Genomic DNA, 16,387 nt, shown 5'->3' with positions numbered 1-16,387 from the left:
TTGAGACCCCTGCTTTAAAGTAACCTGACGGAGCTGTCCACCCTGTCCTCCTGCAGGCTGGGATGTCAGCATCCAAGCAACACGAGTGTGTCCCGGTCATCCCCAGCATCCCCCGCCCAAAAGTCCCCAACCACCGGGCCCAGTGCGCCCAACTGGGCACACTGGGCCAGACAGCTGAGGACGAGCAGCACCATGACTCCAGATCCAAACACCCCCGTCAAGAGTGAGAAGACACTCGATGCAGGTGTAAAAGTAATAAATAAAATACATGAAATAAAACTGCTAAAATATAAAAGAAATTATGAATAAAATAAAAAGTGCAGCTTGAGTGGCAAGCATAAAATTAATAAATACATGATAAATATAATATCAAATATGAGAGTACTATATAATACTAATCCCCCAAAACAGGATCTACTTAAACGCTGCGTTAAATAAATGAATCCTAAGTTTCTTTTTAAAAACCTCAACAGTGGATGAAGCCTTCGTCAAATAAAACACTCAGTCTGAGTGAGATTCATACTCTGCTTTACTGCGCTTTCAATAAAGAATCAAGAGTTTTTCTACATAGCAAGAAAAAAAAAACAGGATGACAAATCATCTTAAGAACAGACACAAAAATGTGATTCTACAAGGGCTCATCAAAGCTTAGTGTCATTCAGTGTCAAACAGCATGCTTTACAAATGCAGTACAATCAAATGTCAGGCAGTAAGCTATAGTTGATGGGTTTGGACCAACAATCGCCAGCAGGAACAACACTTTACGCTCATCACCTGCAGAGCAGACGCCTTCCATCGAGTCGCCAACAGGTGTCTTCAGAGTCGGTGTCTTTAGAGGATGACTCTTCCAGTTTCCTCCAGTGTTTATGTTCTTTGATTAATTGTAATTTTTTAATTGTTAACACGATCATTCCAGTAGATTCTGAAGGAGAAAAGCGGCTCTTTGAGCCGCTTTTCTCCTTCAGAATCTACTGGAATGATCGTGTTAACAGTTGAAAGTTACAGTATGTTAAAGATTTAGAATCTCTAATCCAAGTAGAGTGAGTTACCAGTATGATCTTCTCAACTGTGCAGTTTGTCCTGTCAAAACAGATCTGCATCATAACAGCATCCGAGCATGAAAACCATGTCAGAGGACAGATGGTTACTGATGGAGTAGAATATACAATTATCACACATTTGCTCTGAGTCATTCTAACTTCTATCTTTAATCCTCTTGTCTTAACTGCTTGACGTTGTGTACAGCTCGCGTATCAAGAAACAGGAACCGAGCCCCAGCTGAAGGCTGTGAGGAAAAAGCAGGAACTTGAAGAAACCGTCATCAACCCTCCTGTACTGGAAGATACAGAACACTAGAAAAAGTAGCATTACCTGCGATAATGCTTGTGTGAATGCTTTTTGCTAAAAGTAATGGCTGAAGATGTTGAAGCTTTTTGCTGAAAATAGTGACGCAATTTACTTTAATTTCTGAAGGGATTTGCTGCAAATGCAAATGGTATTTGAAAAATGTTGAATTCACTAAAAGATGGGACATTTAATTAATGAGCTATAAAAGAGCACTAAAGTTGGGCTTAATTTTTGAAAAAAAAAATGTAGTAAAATTGCTTTAAAATCTCTAATACATGCCAATTTTACAAAAATATTTGAAGTGTTGCTTAAATATTAGCTAAACTCCAAATTAGCCCAAAAACATTAGCTAGTTGCTTAAATACTGGCCAAAATTCAAAATATCCTAAAATTCCTCAGTAAACTGAATTAGCCCAAAAAGTTAGCATGGTGCTAAAATATTAACTAAACTCAAAATTAGCATTAAAAAACCTCAGTAGATACCAAATTAGCCAAAAAGCTAACATATTGCTTAAATACTTAAATACAAAACTCCAAAATAGCCTAAAATTCCTAAGTGAGCTAAATTAGTCAAAAATCTTAGCCTATTGCCAAAATAAAGGTTAAATTCTAAATTAACCTAAAAAGTCCAGTAGATAACAAATTAGCTAAAAATGTTAGCATGTTGCTAAAATATTAGCTAAACACTGATTTGTTTTTTAATTACTATAAATGACTGAAACATTGCCCATGAATATATTTAAAGGTTTGTTGCTAATTGTGTGATTGCTTAGTAAGCATTCACACTACAGTGATTCTCCTGCTCCTTTCCAAAACTCAATCAGACTTTCAGAGATTTCATCAATCTTGGTATCAAAACATTCAGCTTGTTCAGGACATTACTGCTGGTATTTTTGGTATTCATAAAGTTTTTGAAATATTGAACAAAATATGCCCCATAAGAAATGAATGAGAAAGTCTTCAAATTTCTTAATTTTGAGTAGATTAGCAACAAACCTTTAAATATATTCATGGCCTATGTTTACATCATTTATAGTAATTTTCAAACAAATTGGCATTAAGCTGTTATATTAGCATAATGCTAGCTGTTTTGGGTCAGTTGGCATCTAGTGAGGTTTTTTTTATGTTAATTTAGAGTTTAGCTTCTATTTTAGCAACAGGCTAACATTTTTGACTAATTTAGTTTACTGAGGAATTTTAGGCTACTTTGGAGTTCAGCTAGTAATAAAACAACGAGCTAGCTTTATTGGCTAATTCGGCATCTACTAAGGTTTTTTATGCTAATTTGGAGTTTTGCTCATATTTAAGCAACACACTAAATATATTTGCGATATTGTCATGTATTTGGAATTTTAAAGCAATTTAGGTCAACTTCAGCGCTCTTTCATAGCACTTCAACAAAATTTCCTTCCTTTTAGCAAATTTAACATTGTCCAAATAGCTTTTACATTTTCAGCAAATCCCTTCAGCAATTAAAGGACATTGCGTCACCATTTTCAGCAAAAAGCTTCAGCTTTTTCCGTGACTACTTTCAGCTAAAAGCACTCACAGGTAATGCAACTTTTCTAGTCTACTTAAAATTTAGAAATTTAAAGACATTTTTTGCTCAATATTCAAAAAACTATAAAGTTTATGAATTCCAAAAGAACAAGCAGTAATGTCCTGAACAAGCTGAATGTTTTGATGTTGAGATTGCTGAAATACCTGAAAGTCTGATTGAGTTTTTACATGCCAAAAAATGTTCTGAAAGGAGCAGGAGAATCACTCTTGTGAGAATGCTTATTAAGCATTCACATAATGATATCAGTGACGATAAAAACCGGTCTGTAGCTGTTCTGTCCCCCTCCCTTCAGAGCTGCAGACCTCGTGTAATTAGGGAACGCCCTGAACTAAACTAAATAAAAGACAGGGTTCAGCAGGGAGCGCTTCAGAGCAGAGTGGAGACTGGACGCTCTCTGTCCGCTCTCCTTCAAGTAAAAATCTGACCTTGTAGTTGCAGAGAAATGTTTCAGGTTGTTTAAACCTGACGGCTGTCGTGGCACCAGTCGTGTGGGACTGGAAAACATTGATCTGCTGAACTTCTGCTGAACTTCTGTGGATTGTAGCGTGAAGCATTGGTGCTGGGAGCAGTAGAATATTTGATCATCTTTTACCCTTCAAGACATTAACTTTCCTACCTGTTCTCACTCTGACGGATGGTCATGTACCCTAACCCTCCACCCCCCCAGCTCAGACTCAGGCTTCATCAGCTGGTTCCATGTTTCCAGATAAGCGGCTGCAAACTAACAAGACTCCCTTTTCCTGAGCGTTAGATAACTGATGGAGAAACACGTCCTGGCTGCACCTTACAAAAAAGTCAGGCATCCTTCAGGCTATAAGCTAAACTTACTGTCAGAAATGTAAAATAAGGCTAAAGATGACGTCAAATATGCTCTAAAAATCTAATGTCTGCGCACTGCTACACCTCAATAATGGTTGACTGGAAGTAATGCATCCATAATTAATACCATCATTATTATCAGTGCCATGTTGTCTAAAGATCACTAACATATTTTACAAAGGCAGAAAGATATGGATGTATCAAAATAAATAAATGAAATAAACTTTTTAAGGATTGTGTGGAATAAATAAATAAATAATGTACATGAAATCAAAGCTGGGCGTGAGCGGCCGAGCGCTCACTCGACTAAGGCCTGTGAAGTATGGCACTGTGCTGTGAAGGCCGTCAGTGTCACCATCAACCTGCAGCAGAGTTCCCGTGAACCTGCTCCCGTCGCTGCACAGCCAGGCCGGGCAGCGCTGTGCCTTGTGCTTTGACACCTGTGACACACCGGCATCCTCAAAGTCTGAAAATAAACCGCTCGTCTGTCCTCCAGCTCCTCCTCCACCGCAGATCTGACCGCCGCTCCTGCCAGCGTCAGATGAACCACTCCCTCTTGCTCTCGTCGATGGTTTCGGTGAAGGCCGGGTCGTTGACGATGATGGCCGCGTCGGCGCAGTCTGCTGACTCGGCTCCCTTGGCCTCGTTGGTGTGGTACGAGCCTTTGTGACGGAATGTGTGACGAACCACAAACACCAAGATGCACAGCACGCTGAAGATCACCACGGAGATGATGCCTGGAACCAAAAGCACAGTCCTGCTGTCACACCGAGGAGCTGTCGCTGCAGTCACAGCTGTCGTCAGCGGTGTCTATGAAAAACCAGGATTACCTCCAATGATGGCAGAGTTTCGATCCACGCCGTCGGCGCGAGTCTTTTCCTCTTTGAAGGGAAACACAGATCCGGCTGTGAACAAAGCAGACATGATGCTCATGAAAAAGGATTTGTACAATTGAAGAGCATGTTTGTCTTTTTATGCTCAAGAGGACCCACCAAAAGAATACATTAAGTATCTGAGTGAGGTCATCTGCTGCTGTGAATGTTTCATTGTGTGATGTTTAGTAAGCATTCACACTGCTTCTTTATTAGCATGCAAAAACTCAATCATAATTTCAGTTTGTTCAGGACATTCCTGCTTGTGTTTTTGCTATTCATAAACTTTATAGTTTTTTAACAAAATATGCCCCATAGGAAATGAATGAGAAAGTCCTCCAATTTCAAAATTTTAAGTAGATTAGCAACAAGCCTTCAAATATATTTATGGGCTGTGTTTTCATCTTTTAGAGTATTTTTTTAAGGCATTGATCTGTTAGATTACCATTATGCTAGCTCATTTGAGTAACTTGGCATCTACTGACATTTTTTTATGGTATTTTGGAGTTTAGCTAATGTTTTAGCAACATGCTAACGTTTTTGACTAATGTAGCTTACTGGGGAATTCTAGGCTATCTTGGATTTTAGCTAGTCTTTAAAAAACAATCTAGCTTTCTTGGCTAATGTGGCGCCTACCAAGGTTTTTTAAAGCTCATTTGAAGTTTAGCTCATATTTAAGCAACACACCAAATATTTTTGCTTAATTGGCATGTATTAGGGATTTTTAAGCAATTTTACTACAATTTTTTTCAGAAATTTAGGTCAACTTCAGCACTCTTTCATAGTTCATAGAAATTTCCAGTCTTTTAGCAAATTTAACATTTTGCAAATAGCTTCTGCATTTTCAGCAAATCCCTTCTGCAATTAAAGTAAATTGCATCACATTTTCAGCAAACAAGCTTCAGCTTCTTAAGCAACTACTTTTATTAAAAAAACATTCACACAAGAGTTATCGCAGGTAATGCAACTCTTCTAGTTAATATTTATAGTCTCTATCACCTTTAGGATTGATGTTTGACAGTTGTGTGTGTTTGTACCAGTTTCAGAGTGCCAGGGGTCAAAGGCAGAGCTCATTGGTGAAATAGTTAGGGGTGAGGCTCCACAGTTTGATGGCACCAGTATCCCGAGAGTGCTGACGGGCGCCGTCATGCCTGAGCGAAGCGCAGCTTTGAGCGGCGCCACGCTGTTGAATTGGACCCTGGACAGGCAGCCCACGAAACCCGGTGTGTTGTAGCGTTCAATGAGGATGGGGTCAATCTGTCCTGTTTCTGCAAGAAAAACAAAGATTTTCAATTTGTCAAACTGTGAGCAGCAGCACTTCTTATCCAGCCTCAGATTTCTCAATAAGACATAATTAAAGAAAGCTGCAGAGAATTTTTGTTTGCTGTAATCAAGCTGTGATGTTGAAGCTAGCTGCCATCAGACTGCCATCATGCATGTGCACACTGCACACATGCATACATAGGTTTAACTCACCAGGAGTCTGCTGATAATACAGAGTCTGTGCATTTTTAGCATAGACTGCAGTGGGCCGACTCTTCATGTGTTTGCTGAGTTCGCTCATGTAGAAATGAAGCCTAGTGTGTTTGTTAAACTATGTATTTTCACACATTGCCTGAACAGAACGCCATCAAAAGGCATCATCTACCATTGACATATCTTTAATTAGGGCTGTCAAATAATTACATTAATCCCAATTAATTAATTACAGACATTTAAGCGCGTTATTGTTTTGTAATCGCTTTAATCTCATTTTTGCGTCGGATTGTTACTTCCGTGTTCTGCACACCTGGAGAAGCCTTTTATCCCCCTCATGCCATGTTATATTAGTCCTGTTATATTTTTAAGTTTGAATTGTTTTTTGCAAAAGTGGACTATTTGATACATGATGTGTCGCGTTGTCATGGTAACAGCTTCAGCGTGAGGAGCGCAAGGACCACACTCCACTGTAGCTACTTTTTGAAATAAGCATAATTTGAGAGGGAAAGTTCACCTCTTAGTGCTTAATGCTTGTTTATGTCCACAGGAGGAAGCAAAAGTTTATTTTCAAAAATAGCAAAGTGACAAGTCTAAATGGTTCACTGCAATCTCTTAATGTCTATTTATCCTGTGTTTGGCATGTCTTTATGGATGTAAACTTCTGATGACTGATTATATTGCCCATTAATTAATTTTATTGATTGCTTGAAATAACCCATTTCTAATTCAATCTAAATTCCTTTCTTTTTAGATTCTCTATTTTTTTCTGCTTCATCTCAGTCTTTAAAATGATCAAATTCACCCAAACAGGTTAAAGGAAACTATAAATCTCCCTAATGTTTTTTCGATTGTCTTGCTGTTGTGGTAAACTATGGAATAAGGTATATCAACGTTTGAATTATGGTATTAATAAGAAGTTCATGTTCAATATTTTTGGATTGCTCAGAAAAGAGTTCCTATTGTTTTTGATGCAGTAAATTAGAGCACTCTGGATCTGATGAATTTTTGTTGTTTTTTTTCTATTTTGTTATTTGTCAAAGTAAAGGTTGGAAGTCCTTTATAATAAAAGTACATTTAAAAAGCCATATTTTCAGCTATATTTTGATCTTTTTCTAAGCCACAATGTCACAAACTTAAATAAACCTAAAAATTACCCCAAAAATTTAGGCTTTTACCAGCTATTAGTGGGTCAAAAATCATGCAATTAAAATAGATTAATCAATTAGAGGTCACAATTACCTAATCACACAAAAAATGAATGGCACGACAGGAGTATCCTTACCAAAGACTTTTCCCAGGAAAATGCTTTTGACCAAGTTGAAGTGAACATCAGACGTGTCAGGGAGAGTGTAAGTGGACAGCGGGTAGTGGTCGAGCTGGAGAGGAAGATGGACAGAGAGGAGAAGAAGCTTAACTTGGTGGAGGTCCAACGTGCCAGACACATGGAGCCAGTTGTTGGGATTTAAATGTAACAAATAAGAGGAAACATTATAAGAAACAAATTTAAGATTAAGTTTAAATGTTGAAGTTTAAGGCCCGATCCGAATTCTCCCGTTCTCCCTCTCCCTTACCCCTCCCCCTTCGTTTATCCCTCCATGTTTGCTCCAAACAGAGGGTGATGAAAAAATAGTGTCAAATATTTTGGACGTGACTTTTGTTCAATGACGTCATCAATATCACCGGTCCGCTAGCGTTAGCGCTGAGCTTCCAGCACTCGAATATATACATAACAAGAGCAGTTTTATATTTTAAAAAGTTAAGCTACAACATAAAGTCATTACTTGCATTTAAATGTAAACTTCTGTGGTTCAGAGCGCACCCACATGAAGAAAAGCGTGATGCGGTTTACTCTCGCAATGGTGGACTTTGGACCCCTCCGTTTGGAGTGTGAAACTTAAAAAATAAATAATTCTGGACACGACTTCGACTTTCAACTGCCACTTCAAATCAAGGGGGAGGGAGAAGGGGAGTTTTCGGAACGGGCCTAAGTTTACGTTAAAGCGTATGTTAAACTTTACATTTAAGTTAAAGATAACGTTAAAGTTTACATTAAAGTGTACATTAAAGTTTACATTAATGTGTACATTAAAGTTTATATTAAAGTTAACGTTTACGCTAAAGTTACCATTCAGGTTAAAGTTCGTGTTAAAGAGCTTACATATGTTAAAGTTAACGTTATACTTAAAGTTTACGTTAAAGTTAAAGTTCATGTTTACATAGAAGTTTACGTTAAAGTTAAGTTTCAAGTTATAGTTTACATTTACACTAAAGTTTACGTTAAAGTTAAAGTTTACGTTTATGTTAAAGTTAAAGCTTACATTTAGGTTCAAGTTTACGTTAAAGTTTAAACTTACGTAAAAGTTAACGTTAAAGTTTACGTTTATGTTTACGTTCAGGTTTTTGTTAAAGTTAACATTAAACTTTACATTAAAGTTTGCGTTAAAGTTTACGTTTATGTTTCCGTTAAAGTTTACGTTCAAGTTTTTTTTAAAGTTAACATTAAAGTTTACACTAAAGTTTGCATTAAAGTTTGCGTTAAAGTTTGCGTTTATGTTTACGTTAAAGTTTACGTTCAAGTTTTTGTTAAAGTTAACATTAAAGTTTACGCTAAAGTTTGCATTAAAGTTTGCATTTATGTTTACGTTAAAGTTTACGTTTACATTAAAGTTTTTGTTAAAGTTTACGTTAAAGTTGAATCGAGGTATTACAGTTGAATTTTGTGATTGGTCAAACCATGTAAGTTTCAGCAGTCTGACGTCATGATTTGCAGCTGCAGTAATGATAACAGTCATGTTCCAAGCCCCACCCCTCTAACTGGATTTTCACATTTTGGATGAGGGTGGAGTCAGCCTCCAACTTCCCTGTTTGGTTACCCTTTAATGTGTTTCTTATTCTTGGACAGTTGAGTTGAGGTTTAGGATGACCTTCTCATGCTAACACTCACCTGCAGTTGAATCTCCCTGAAGCTGCGAGTAATGTTGACCGAGTGTGGCTGACCGTTGGCCATGTTCCGCCGATCCACATCGATGGTGAACGGCTCCGTCAGCCCCCCAAGACTGTAGCGGATCTGAAGAGTGCCTACGTTCACACACACACACCAACATGAGTCCCCATCAGCCTTGATACTGATAAACAGAAAAGGATGCAAACAAGCCCACCGTTCTGTCTGAGGACCACAGCCACATAGTCTTGGCTCCGGGAACTGACGTAGACCAGGATGCTGGGGGCGCTGTGTGTGCTGAAGCTGAAAACTAGCTCCTCTCGAGTGAGGTTAGCTTCACTAGAAAGACCCAAACCTGGGGAGCTCTTTGTCTGATCCAGCACAGAGGGCCCCACGTCGGGCAGAAAGTCATAACGGACCAGAGTTCCGGTCTCAAAGTACCCCCCCACGTCTGCAGAAACAGAGACAGCAGAAAAAACATGGAGGCCAAATCAAAGAGGAAGCAGTAATGAATGAGACATGATGACTCGGCGCTGCTGCGGTACCGTCTGTGCAGAAGGCTCCGTCGTACGCAGTGAGGGAGCAGTCGCATGAGTATCCGTTATACTGCTCCACACACTTCCCTCCATTCCTGCAGTGCATCCCGTATCTGCTGCAGTGGCCCTGACAGCCTGGACTGACCCCCGGGGTCTCCGCTGCCCTCCTCTCCAGGTCGAAGATCACGCCGTTGATCTTCAGAGCTCGCATGCACCCCAGGAAACTCCGCTGACCGCTCGATGCCCCTGATGCATGAAGATGGAGGAAACTCCTCAAGCACTCAAGCATCTGAACATGATGTTTCCAGGAGTGACACACGACTTCTGCTTCTCCACTCTGTACACTCACCCTTATTGAGACGGATCCTTACTGAGTGATTCAGTATCTCATTTTTCTCATTCCATTCTCCTGCATCTACAAGCAGTGGTACCACACCAATATCCCCCAATTTCCCCCAATTACAGAAAGAGGTCATTTTCCAGTGGGACATTTTCCAGAATGACCAGTGGGACATTCTTTGGTTCACATTCATGACTGTGGCTCATGCATGCTCACATGCACTTAAAGCACATTTCTTACCCAGGAACAGGTCTGTGTAGAGCTCCAGTTTGCCGTGAGCCTGTGTTCGGGCGGCTCTGATCTCTCTGTGCTGTCCGTCCAGCAGCAGGACGGCCTCCTTGATGTTCTTCTCCACCTGTACGCGGTGCCACTTGTCATCGCTCAGCGGCCGGGGTGAGCGCACACTGAGCTGCAGCAGCTCTCCGCCCACCTCCAGGGTCAGCAGGATCACTGAGCCTCCTGCAGGAGTCAAATGGCTTTTTGAGACATTTGTGTTGTGTGATTATGGTTAAAAACTTCATTATTTTCATTATTGTAATTAAAACACTACGGGGAAGGTTTTTTTTAATTCAAAAAATTGTCTTAGGGGGACTTGTCAGGGGGGACCCTGAGGCATTCCTAGGCCAGCTGAGACGTAGGATAGTCTCTCCAGCGTGTCCTGGGTCTTCCCCAGGGCCTTCACCCAGTGGGACATGCCCAGAACACCTCTCCAGGAAGGTGTCCAGAAGGCATCTGGACCAGATGCCCAAGCCATCTCAACTGGCTCCTCTGGATATGGAGGAGCATCAGATCTACTCCGAGCTCTCTCCGGGTGACTGAGATACTCACTTTATCCCTAAGGGAGCGCCCAGCCACCCTACAGAGGAAGCTCATTTCAGCCGCTTGTAGTCGGGATCTTGTTCTTTCAGTCATGACCCAGAGCTCAACACCATAGGTGAGTATTGAAACAAAGATCGACTGGTAAAGTGATGGCTTTCAGCTCTCTTTTCACCACAACGGACCATTGCAGTGACCGTATAACAGCGGACGCCTCTCCAATCCGTCTGTCAATCCCACGCTCAGATCTTCCCTCAGTCGTGAACAAGACCCCAAGATATTTAGACTCTTCCACCTGAGACAGGAGCACTCCACCCACCGAGAGAGGACAAACTACCTTTCTCCGGTCGAGAACCATGGCCTCAGACTTAGTGGTGCTGACCCTCATTCCAGCCGCTTCACACTCGGCTGCAAACCGCTCCAATACATGCTGGAGGCCCTTGCTCAATGAAGCTAACAGAACAACATCATCTGCAAAGAGCAGAGATTAAATCCTGTGGTCCCCAAACCAGATCCCCTAGAAATTCTGTCCATAAAGACTATGAACAGAACCGGTGATAAAGGGCAGCTCTGCCGAAGTCCAACATCCACCAGGAACAGGTCTGACTTACTGCCGGCTATGGAAACCAAGCTTCTGCTCCGGTCATACAGAGACCGGACAACCCTTAGTAAGACTCCCTGGACCCCAAACTCCCAGAGCACCCTCCACAGGACACCACGGGGGAAGCGGTTGAACACCTCCTCCAAACCACAAAACACATATGGGCTGGATGAGCGAACTCCTACGAACCCTCCAGCACCCTGAGAGGGTCTAGAGCTGGTCCACTGTTCCACAACCAGGACGGAAACTGCACTGTTGTTCTTGGATCTGAGGTTCGACTATCAGACGGACTCTCCTCTCCAGTACCCTGGCATAGACTTTCCCAGGAAGGCTGAGGAGTGTGATTCCCCGGTAGTTGGAACACACCCTCTGGTCCCCCTTCTTGAAAAAGGAAACCACCACCCCAGTCTGCCAGTCTAGTGGTATGGCTCCCGTCTGAGACGTGTCAGCCAAGACACTCCCACAGCATCCAGAGACTTGAGTTACTCTGGGAAAACCACAGAGGAGCTCTTTGACTACCCCAGTGACCTCAGCGTGGGTGATGGACAGTTCCACCCTAGAGTCCTCAGTCTCTGCTTCCTCAACGGAAGGCGTGTCAGCAGCAACACTGAAAACGGTGCCTGCAGAAAACTGCTTTCCCCTCCTGTGGCGCAGGACAGTTTGCCAGAATCTCCTTCTCCGTGGCCTCAGCAAACTCCTCCCAGGACCAAGTTTTTGCCTGTTTTGGCTTAACAGCCCGGGCCGCAGCTCGCTTAGACTGCCGGTACTCATCAGTTGCCTATGGAGTTCCACAAGCCAGCTAGGCCTGATAGGACTCCTTCTTCAGATTGACAGCATCTCTTACTTCCGGTGTTCACCACCGGGTTCGGGAATTGCCGCCACGACAGGCACCAGAACCCTGCGACCGCAGCTCCGGAAAGCAGCCGAGACAATAGAGCTGGAGAACATGGTCCACTCGGCCTTCCTCAGTTTCTGTTTGAAGTTCTCCCGGATGTGGGAGTTAAAGACCTCCATGAAGGAGGGCTCAGTCAGACATTCCCAGCAGACCCTCACAGTACGTTTAGGTCTGCCGAGTCTTTCCGGCATCCTCCCCCGCCTCACCACCAGGTAGTGATCAGTGGACAGCTCTGCCCCGAGTGTCCAGAACACACGGCCGGAGATCCCCTGAAACGACTACAAAGTCGATCATCGATCTCCTGCCAAATGATGCCAGGTGTAGTGATGGGCACCTTAGTGTTTGAACATGGTATTACTTATGGACAAACTATGACGTGCACAGAAGTCCAACAACAAAACACCGCTCAGGTTCAGGTCAGGGAGGACATTCCTACCAATCACGACCCTCCAGGTGCCACTGTCATTGCCCACATGGGCATTGAAGTCCCCCAGGAGGACGACGGAGTCCGAAACCACAGTCAGAGACCTGTCCCCCACCCGAAGGCGAAGAGATACGACACAAACTCCAACACTTGGCGGCTGAGCTGGGGCTCACGAGTAAGCCCACCTTGGCCCGCCGCCTCTCACCATGGGCAACTCCAGAATGGTTGAGAGTCCAACTTCTCTTGAGGGACTGAGTTTCAGAGCCCAGGCTGTGCGTGAGCCCAACTATATCTAGCCAATATCTCTCAACCTCTGACACAAGCTCGGGCTTCTTCCCACCCAGGGAGGTGATGTGCAAAAAGCAATGACTGGGGTTTGGGCCGCTGAGGCACTCGCCATTAACTGCCACCAAAACCACATTGCACCGGCCCCTTCTGAGCTCTCCTGCAGGTAGTGGGCCCATTGAAGAGTGATCCCACGTTGCTCCTTCGGCCTTAACCCATTTGAGCCCTGTGGGAGGAGCCCCGGCCACCAGGCGATAGGTGGGAACGCAGTGACGCCAATCTTTGATCTACAACACTTTTCCTTTATTCAGACTTCCATGAGTGTAGACCTCTCTGTGAACAGCCAGTTTTTTTCCCTCCTCTTCTGGATGTTGATGATAGTCTTCCAAAAACCTCCAAGTCTGCATTCCTCCCCATGCTTGTTTTCATTCGGATCCAAACTGACAGATCCTATAAAGTTTTACTTTTTTTTAACTTGGGGTTTTCATCACTGCTCTATAATCATAAAATCAATCAGTCTGTGTGTTATAATATTTAGGATGAATGAAATTGACTGTTTTTGTATGTTTGTTTACAAAGGTACATCTGTATGGTTGGGTCAAAACAAAGACAATCCACAGCACACCAACACATACAGATACAACAGCAGACCTCTGATTTGGATGTGAAGCCGGCTACTGCTCCCCACACTCTCCAGAAAGACTCCATGAGTGGAAGAAGTCTTGAAGTAGAAGGAGATGTCAATACTGGTTTCTCCTGGAAAGGACTGGAAGTGGACTGAGGACGCTGGGCTGATGAAGGACGCAGCGTTCCAGTAACTCCCTGCAAACAGCGAGAAGCCACAGACTGAAACAGTGAAGCCTGCTCATAGAGATGGAGAGAAAGATCACCCTCTGCATCTGAAACACTCTAAATCAGAGAAAACACTCACGGTCTCCACGGCACTTCAAAGGTCCGACTGTCAGCTTAGCCTCAGATCCAGATTTGCTTGTATCCCCAACCACAACCTGACTGACAGGAAGGTGGTCTTTGTAGACCAGCAAGCCTGCATCCTCCTTCCTGATTCCAGACAGACAGGAAGACAGATCAGAGAAGGGGTGTCAAACTCAATCTCACAGGGGGCCAAAAGCCACAACACGTGGGACGAGATAAACATTGAACACTCTAAAACATGAAAACCTTAAAACCATAACTTTTTAACATAATTAGGAACTAGATATACAGCATTGCTTACGATAATGTGAATTTGTTTTGTTTTGGATTTTGGCCCCCGGTGCAAATGAATTTAACACTCCTGCTGTAAGTTGAATGTGGCCACTGAAAATGCTAGTGAAGATAGCTGAAGATGCTTAAATTGATAGGTAAGAACGCTGAAGCTAATAGCTAAAAATGCTAATGCTAATAGCTATAAATGCTGAAGCTAATAGCCCGCTAAAATATTAGCTAAATGCCAAATTAGCCTAAAAAACAAGAAAAAAAAAACTTAGGTTAGCCAAAACAGCTAGCTTGTAGATGAACAAATAGCGAAACTTCAAAATATCCTAAAAAACTTTTAAAAAACCTTAAATGGCCAAAACAGCTAGCATGTCACTGAAATACTAGCCTGACTACAAAACAGCATAAAAAAACTAAAAGCCTAAATTAGCCATAACAGTTAGCATGTAGCCTGAATATTAACAGAACTTCAAAATATCCTACAAAAGTGAAAAAGCCTTAATTAGCCAAAACAGCTAGCATTTAGCTGATATATTAGCTACACTAAAAAAAAAATATATATCTTAGTAAATGCCAAAATAATTCAAAAAGCTGGAAGAATGCCAATTTTTAAAACTTTAAAACCATAACTTTTTAGCATAATTATGAATAATTAAAAGGCAGGAATATTATTCCAGAATAAATCAACTTAACCCTTAAATAACTTTCAATATTTTACTTTCCATAAAAATATATTTAGTCAAAATTATACAATTTAAAAATGAGCACAAGATAACATCGGGTCTTTAATAACAATACGAGAAAATAATCTGGAGGGCCGGATAGCATAACCCAGAGGGCCGGATCCGGCCCCCGGGCCTTGACTTTGACACGTGTGGATTAGAGCCACATAATACTGTAAACAACCTGAACACAACAAAAACCAGTTGGAGTCTAGTCACTTAACCAGGTAATTGCTAGTGGCACAGTTGAGTCAGACTCACAGACCTAACCCTGTGGTCATGTGACCTGTAGCTGTGGTTCATCTTCCTGACCATATGTGGCATCATCCAAAAAAACTGCTTTTTGAAAACAGGGAAAAGGGCGGGGCAAACTCTCATCAGTTTTCAGATGACACCTGGTACGGTTCCGATGCTGACAATTCACATGTCAGTCAAAGAACCACACTCCCAAAGGAGCAAAGTTTAATGCCCCCCCCAAACACGCTCAAAAGGGGAGTGAAGGCGGTGTCTCTTGGTTGTGTGGGATGGTTTGTGATACTAACATCTGAATAAATGTGAGGATGCTTTGCAGAGCGACCCTGCACTCACCAGGCCCGCAGGTCCGCGTCACAGTTGCAGAAGCGACTAGGATCCGTACAGTTGTTCTCAATACCGCAGGCACACTTCTGTATCCCAGGTCCTGAACCGCCCCAGTAGAAGTGCTTCTCATTGGCTCGTCCAACCCACCAGGTGAAGGGAACACCATCTGAGAGTCAGTCAACAACCTTTGATCAGTCTGCTGTTGTGTGGATGGTAAAGGGTGATGTAGTCTAAGAAGGACTGCTTTCTGATGAGTCTCCTCTGTACACTTCTGTCTGTGAAACAGCTTCACCCTCGTCTGCATCGTACCCTGCATTAACCATTTGTATCATATTTGATATACCCATTTCTGAACAGGGGCGTACTTACCATTAGGCAAAGGTAGGCAATCGCCTGGGGCCTCCAACACTCTGGGGGCCCAACACTGAACACTTTTACGCCAGTCATTATTTAATGATGTCATTTAAAATTCAACCCAAATCTCAGAAATAGCACAAGACTGATCACGTGAAAGAGTTTTCTTTGAAAAATGGAGCATTCAAAACATGTAATATTTTTCCAAGTGAAATAATGTATATAAATTCATTTATTTGACATCTAAGTGTAATTTCCGTTTTTAAAATATTATCAAAGCATTTGAATTCTTGACACTGATGTTGTCTAAAGAGGACCAGAAATTAAGTTATTTGTCACTTAAAAAAAATTGAAAAAAAAAAGAATTATAGAAGGCCCCATCTTATTGTTTGCCATGGGCCCCCAAACTGTCTTATCCAAACTTCCTTTAAAAAGCCCATTGATCTGTTTTCTGGACTGCAATTCGCCATCATTCCACTAGGGGCAGTAGAAGGACATTTCCCAGTCACTTTAACATTAGGGCTGGGAATCACTGGGTACCTCACGATACGATACGATACGCGATACATGGTTCACGATATCGATAATATCGCGATACTGC

The 16,387-nt window shown here is 42.2% G+C and overlaps 1 protein-coding gene across 1 annotated transcript in view; it reads right to left on the bottom strand.

Annotated features, from left to right (window-relative positions):
- Nucleotides 1-2,910: 2,910 nt before the first annotated feature.
- Nucleotides 2,911-16,387, bottom strand: part of cntnap2b (contactin associated protein 2b) — a gene marked incomplete at its 5' end in the record, with an annotated part of 26,840 nt that continues 13,363 nt past the window's right edge. Inside the window, 11 exon segments of the mRNA XM_024280147.2 lie at nucleotides 2,911-4,464; nucleotides 4,558-4,632; nucleotides 5,637-5,867; nucleotides 7,361-7,454; nucleotides 9,023-9,156; nucleotides 9,237-9,470; nucleotides 9,565-9,801; nucleotides 10,136-10,354; nucleotides 13,568-13,738; nucleotides 13,848-13,975; nucleotides 15,442-15,598. Coding sequence (XP_024135915.1) covers nucleotides 4,265-4,464; nucleotides 4,558-4,632; nucleotides 5,637-5,867; nucleotides 7,361-7,454; nucleotides 9,023-9,156; nucleotides 9,237-9,470; nucleotides 9,565-9,801; nucleotides 10,136-10,354; nucleotides 13,568-13,738; nucleotides 13,848-13,975; nucleotides 15,442-15,598 — 1,880 coding nt within the window.

Source organism: Oryzias melastigma, linkage group LG17 (assembly GCF_002922805.2).
Source record: "Oryzias melastigma strain HK-1 linkage group LG17, ASM292280v2, whole genome shotgun sequence".
In the NCBI taxonomy this organism is placed as follows: domain Eukaryota; kingdom Metazoa; phylum Chordata; class Actinopteri; order Beloniformes; family Adrianichthyidae; genus Oryzias; species Oryzias melastigma.
The sequence above is the reverse complement of the archived record's forward strand: the minus strand, read 5'-3'. Positions and strand labels throughout refer to the sequence as shown.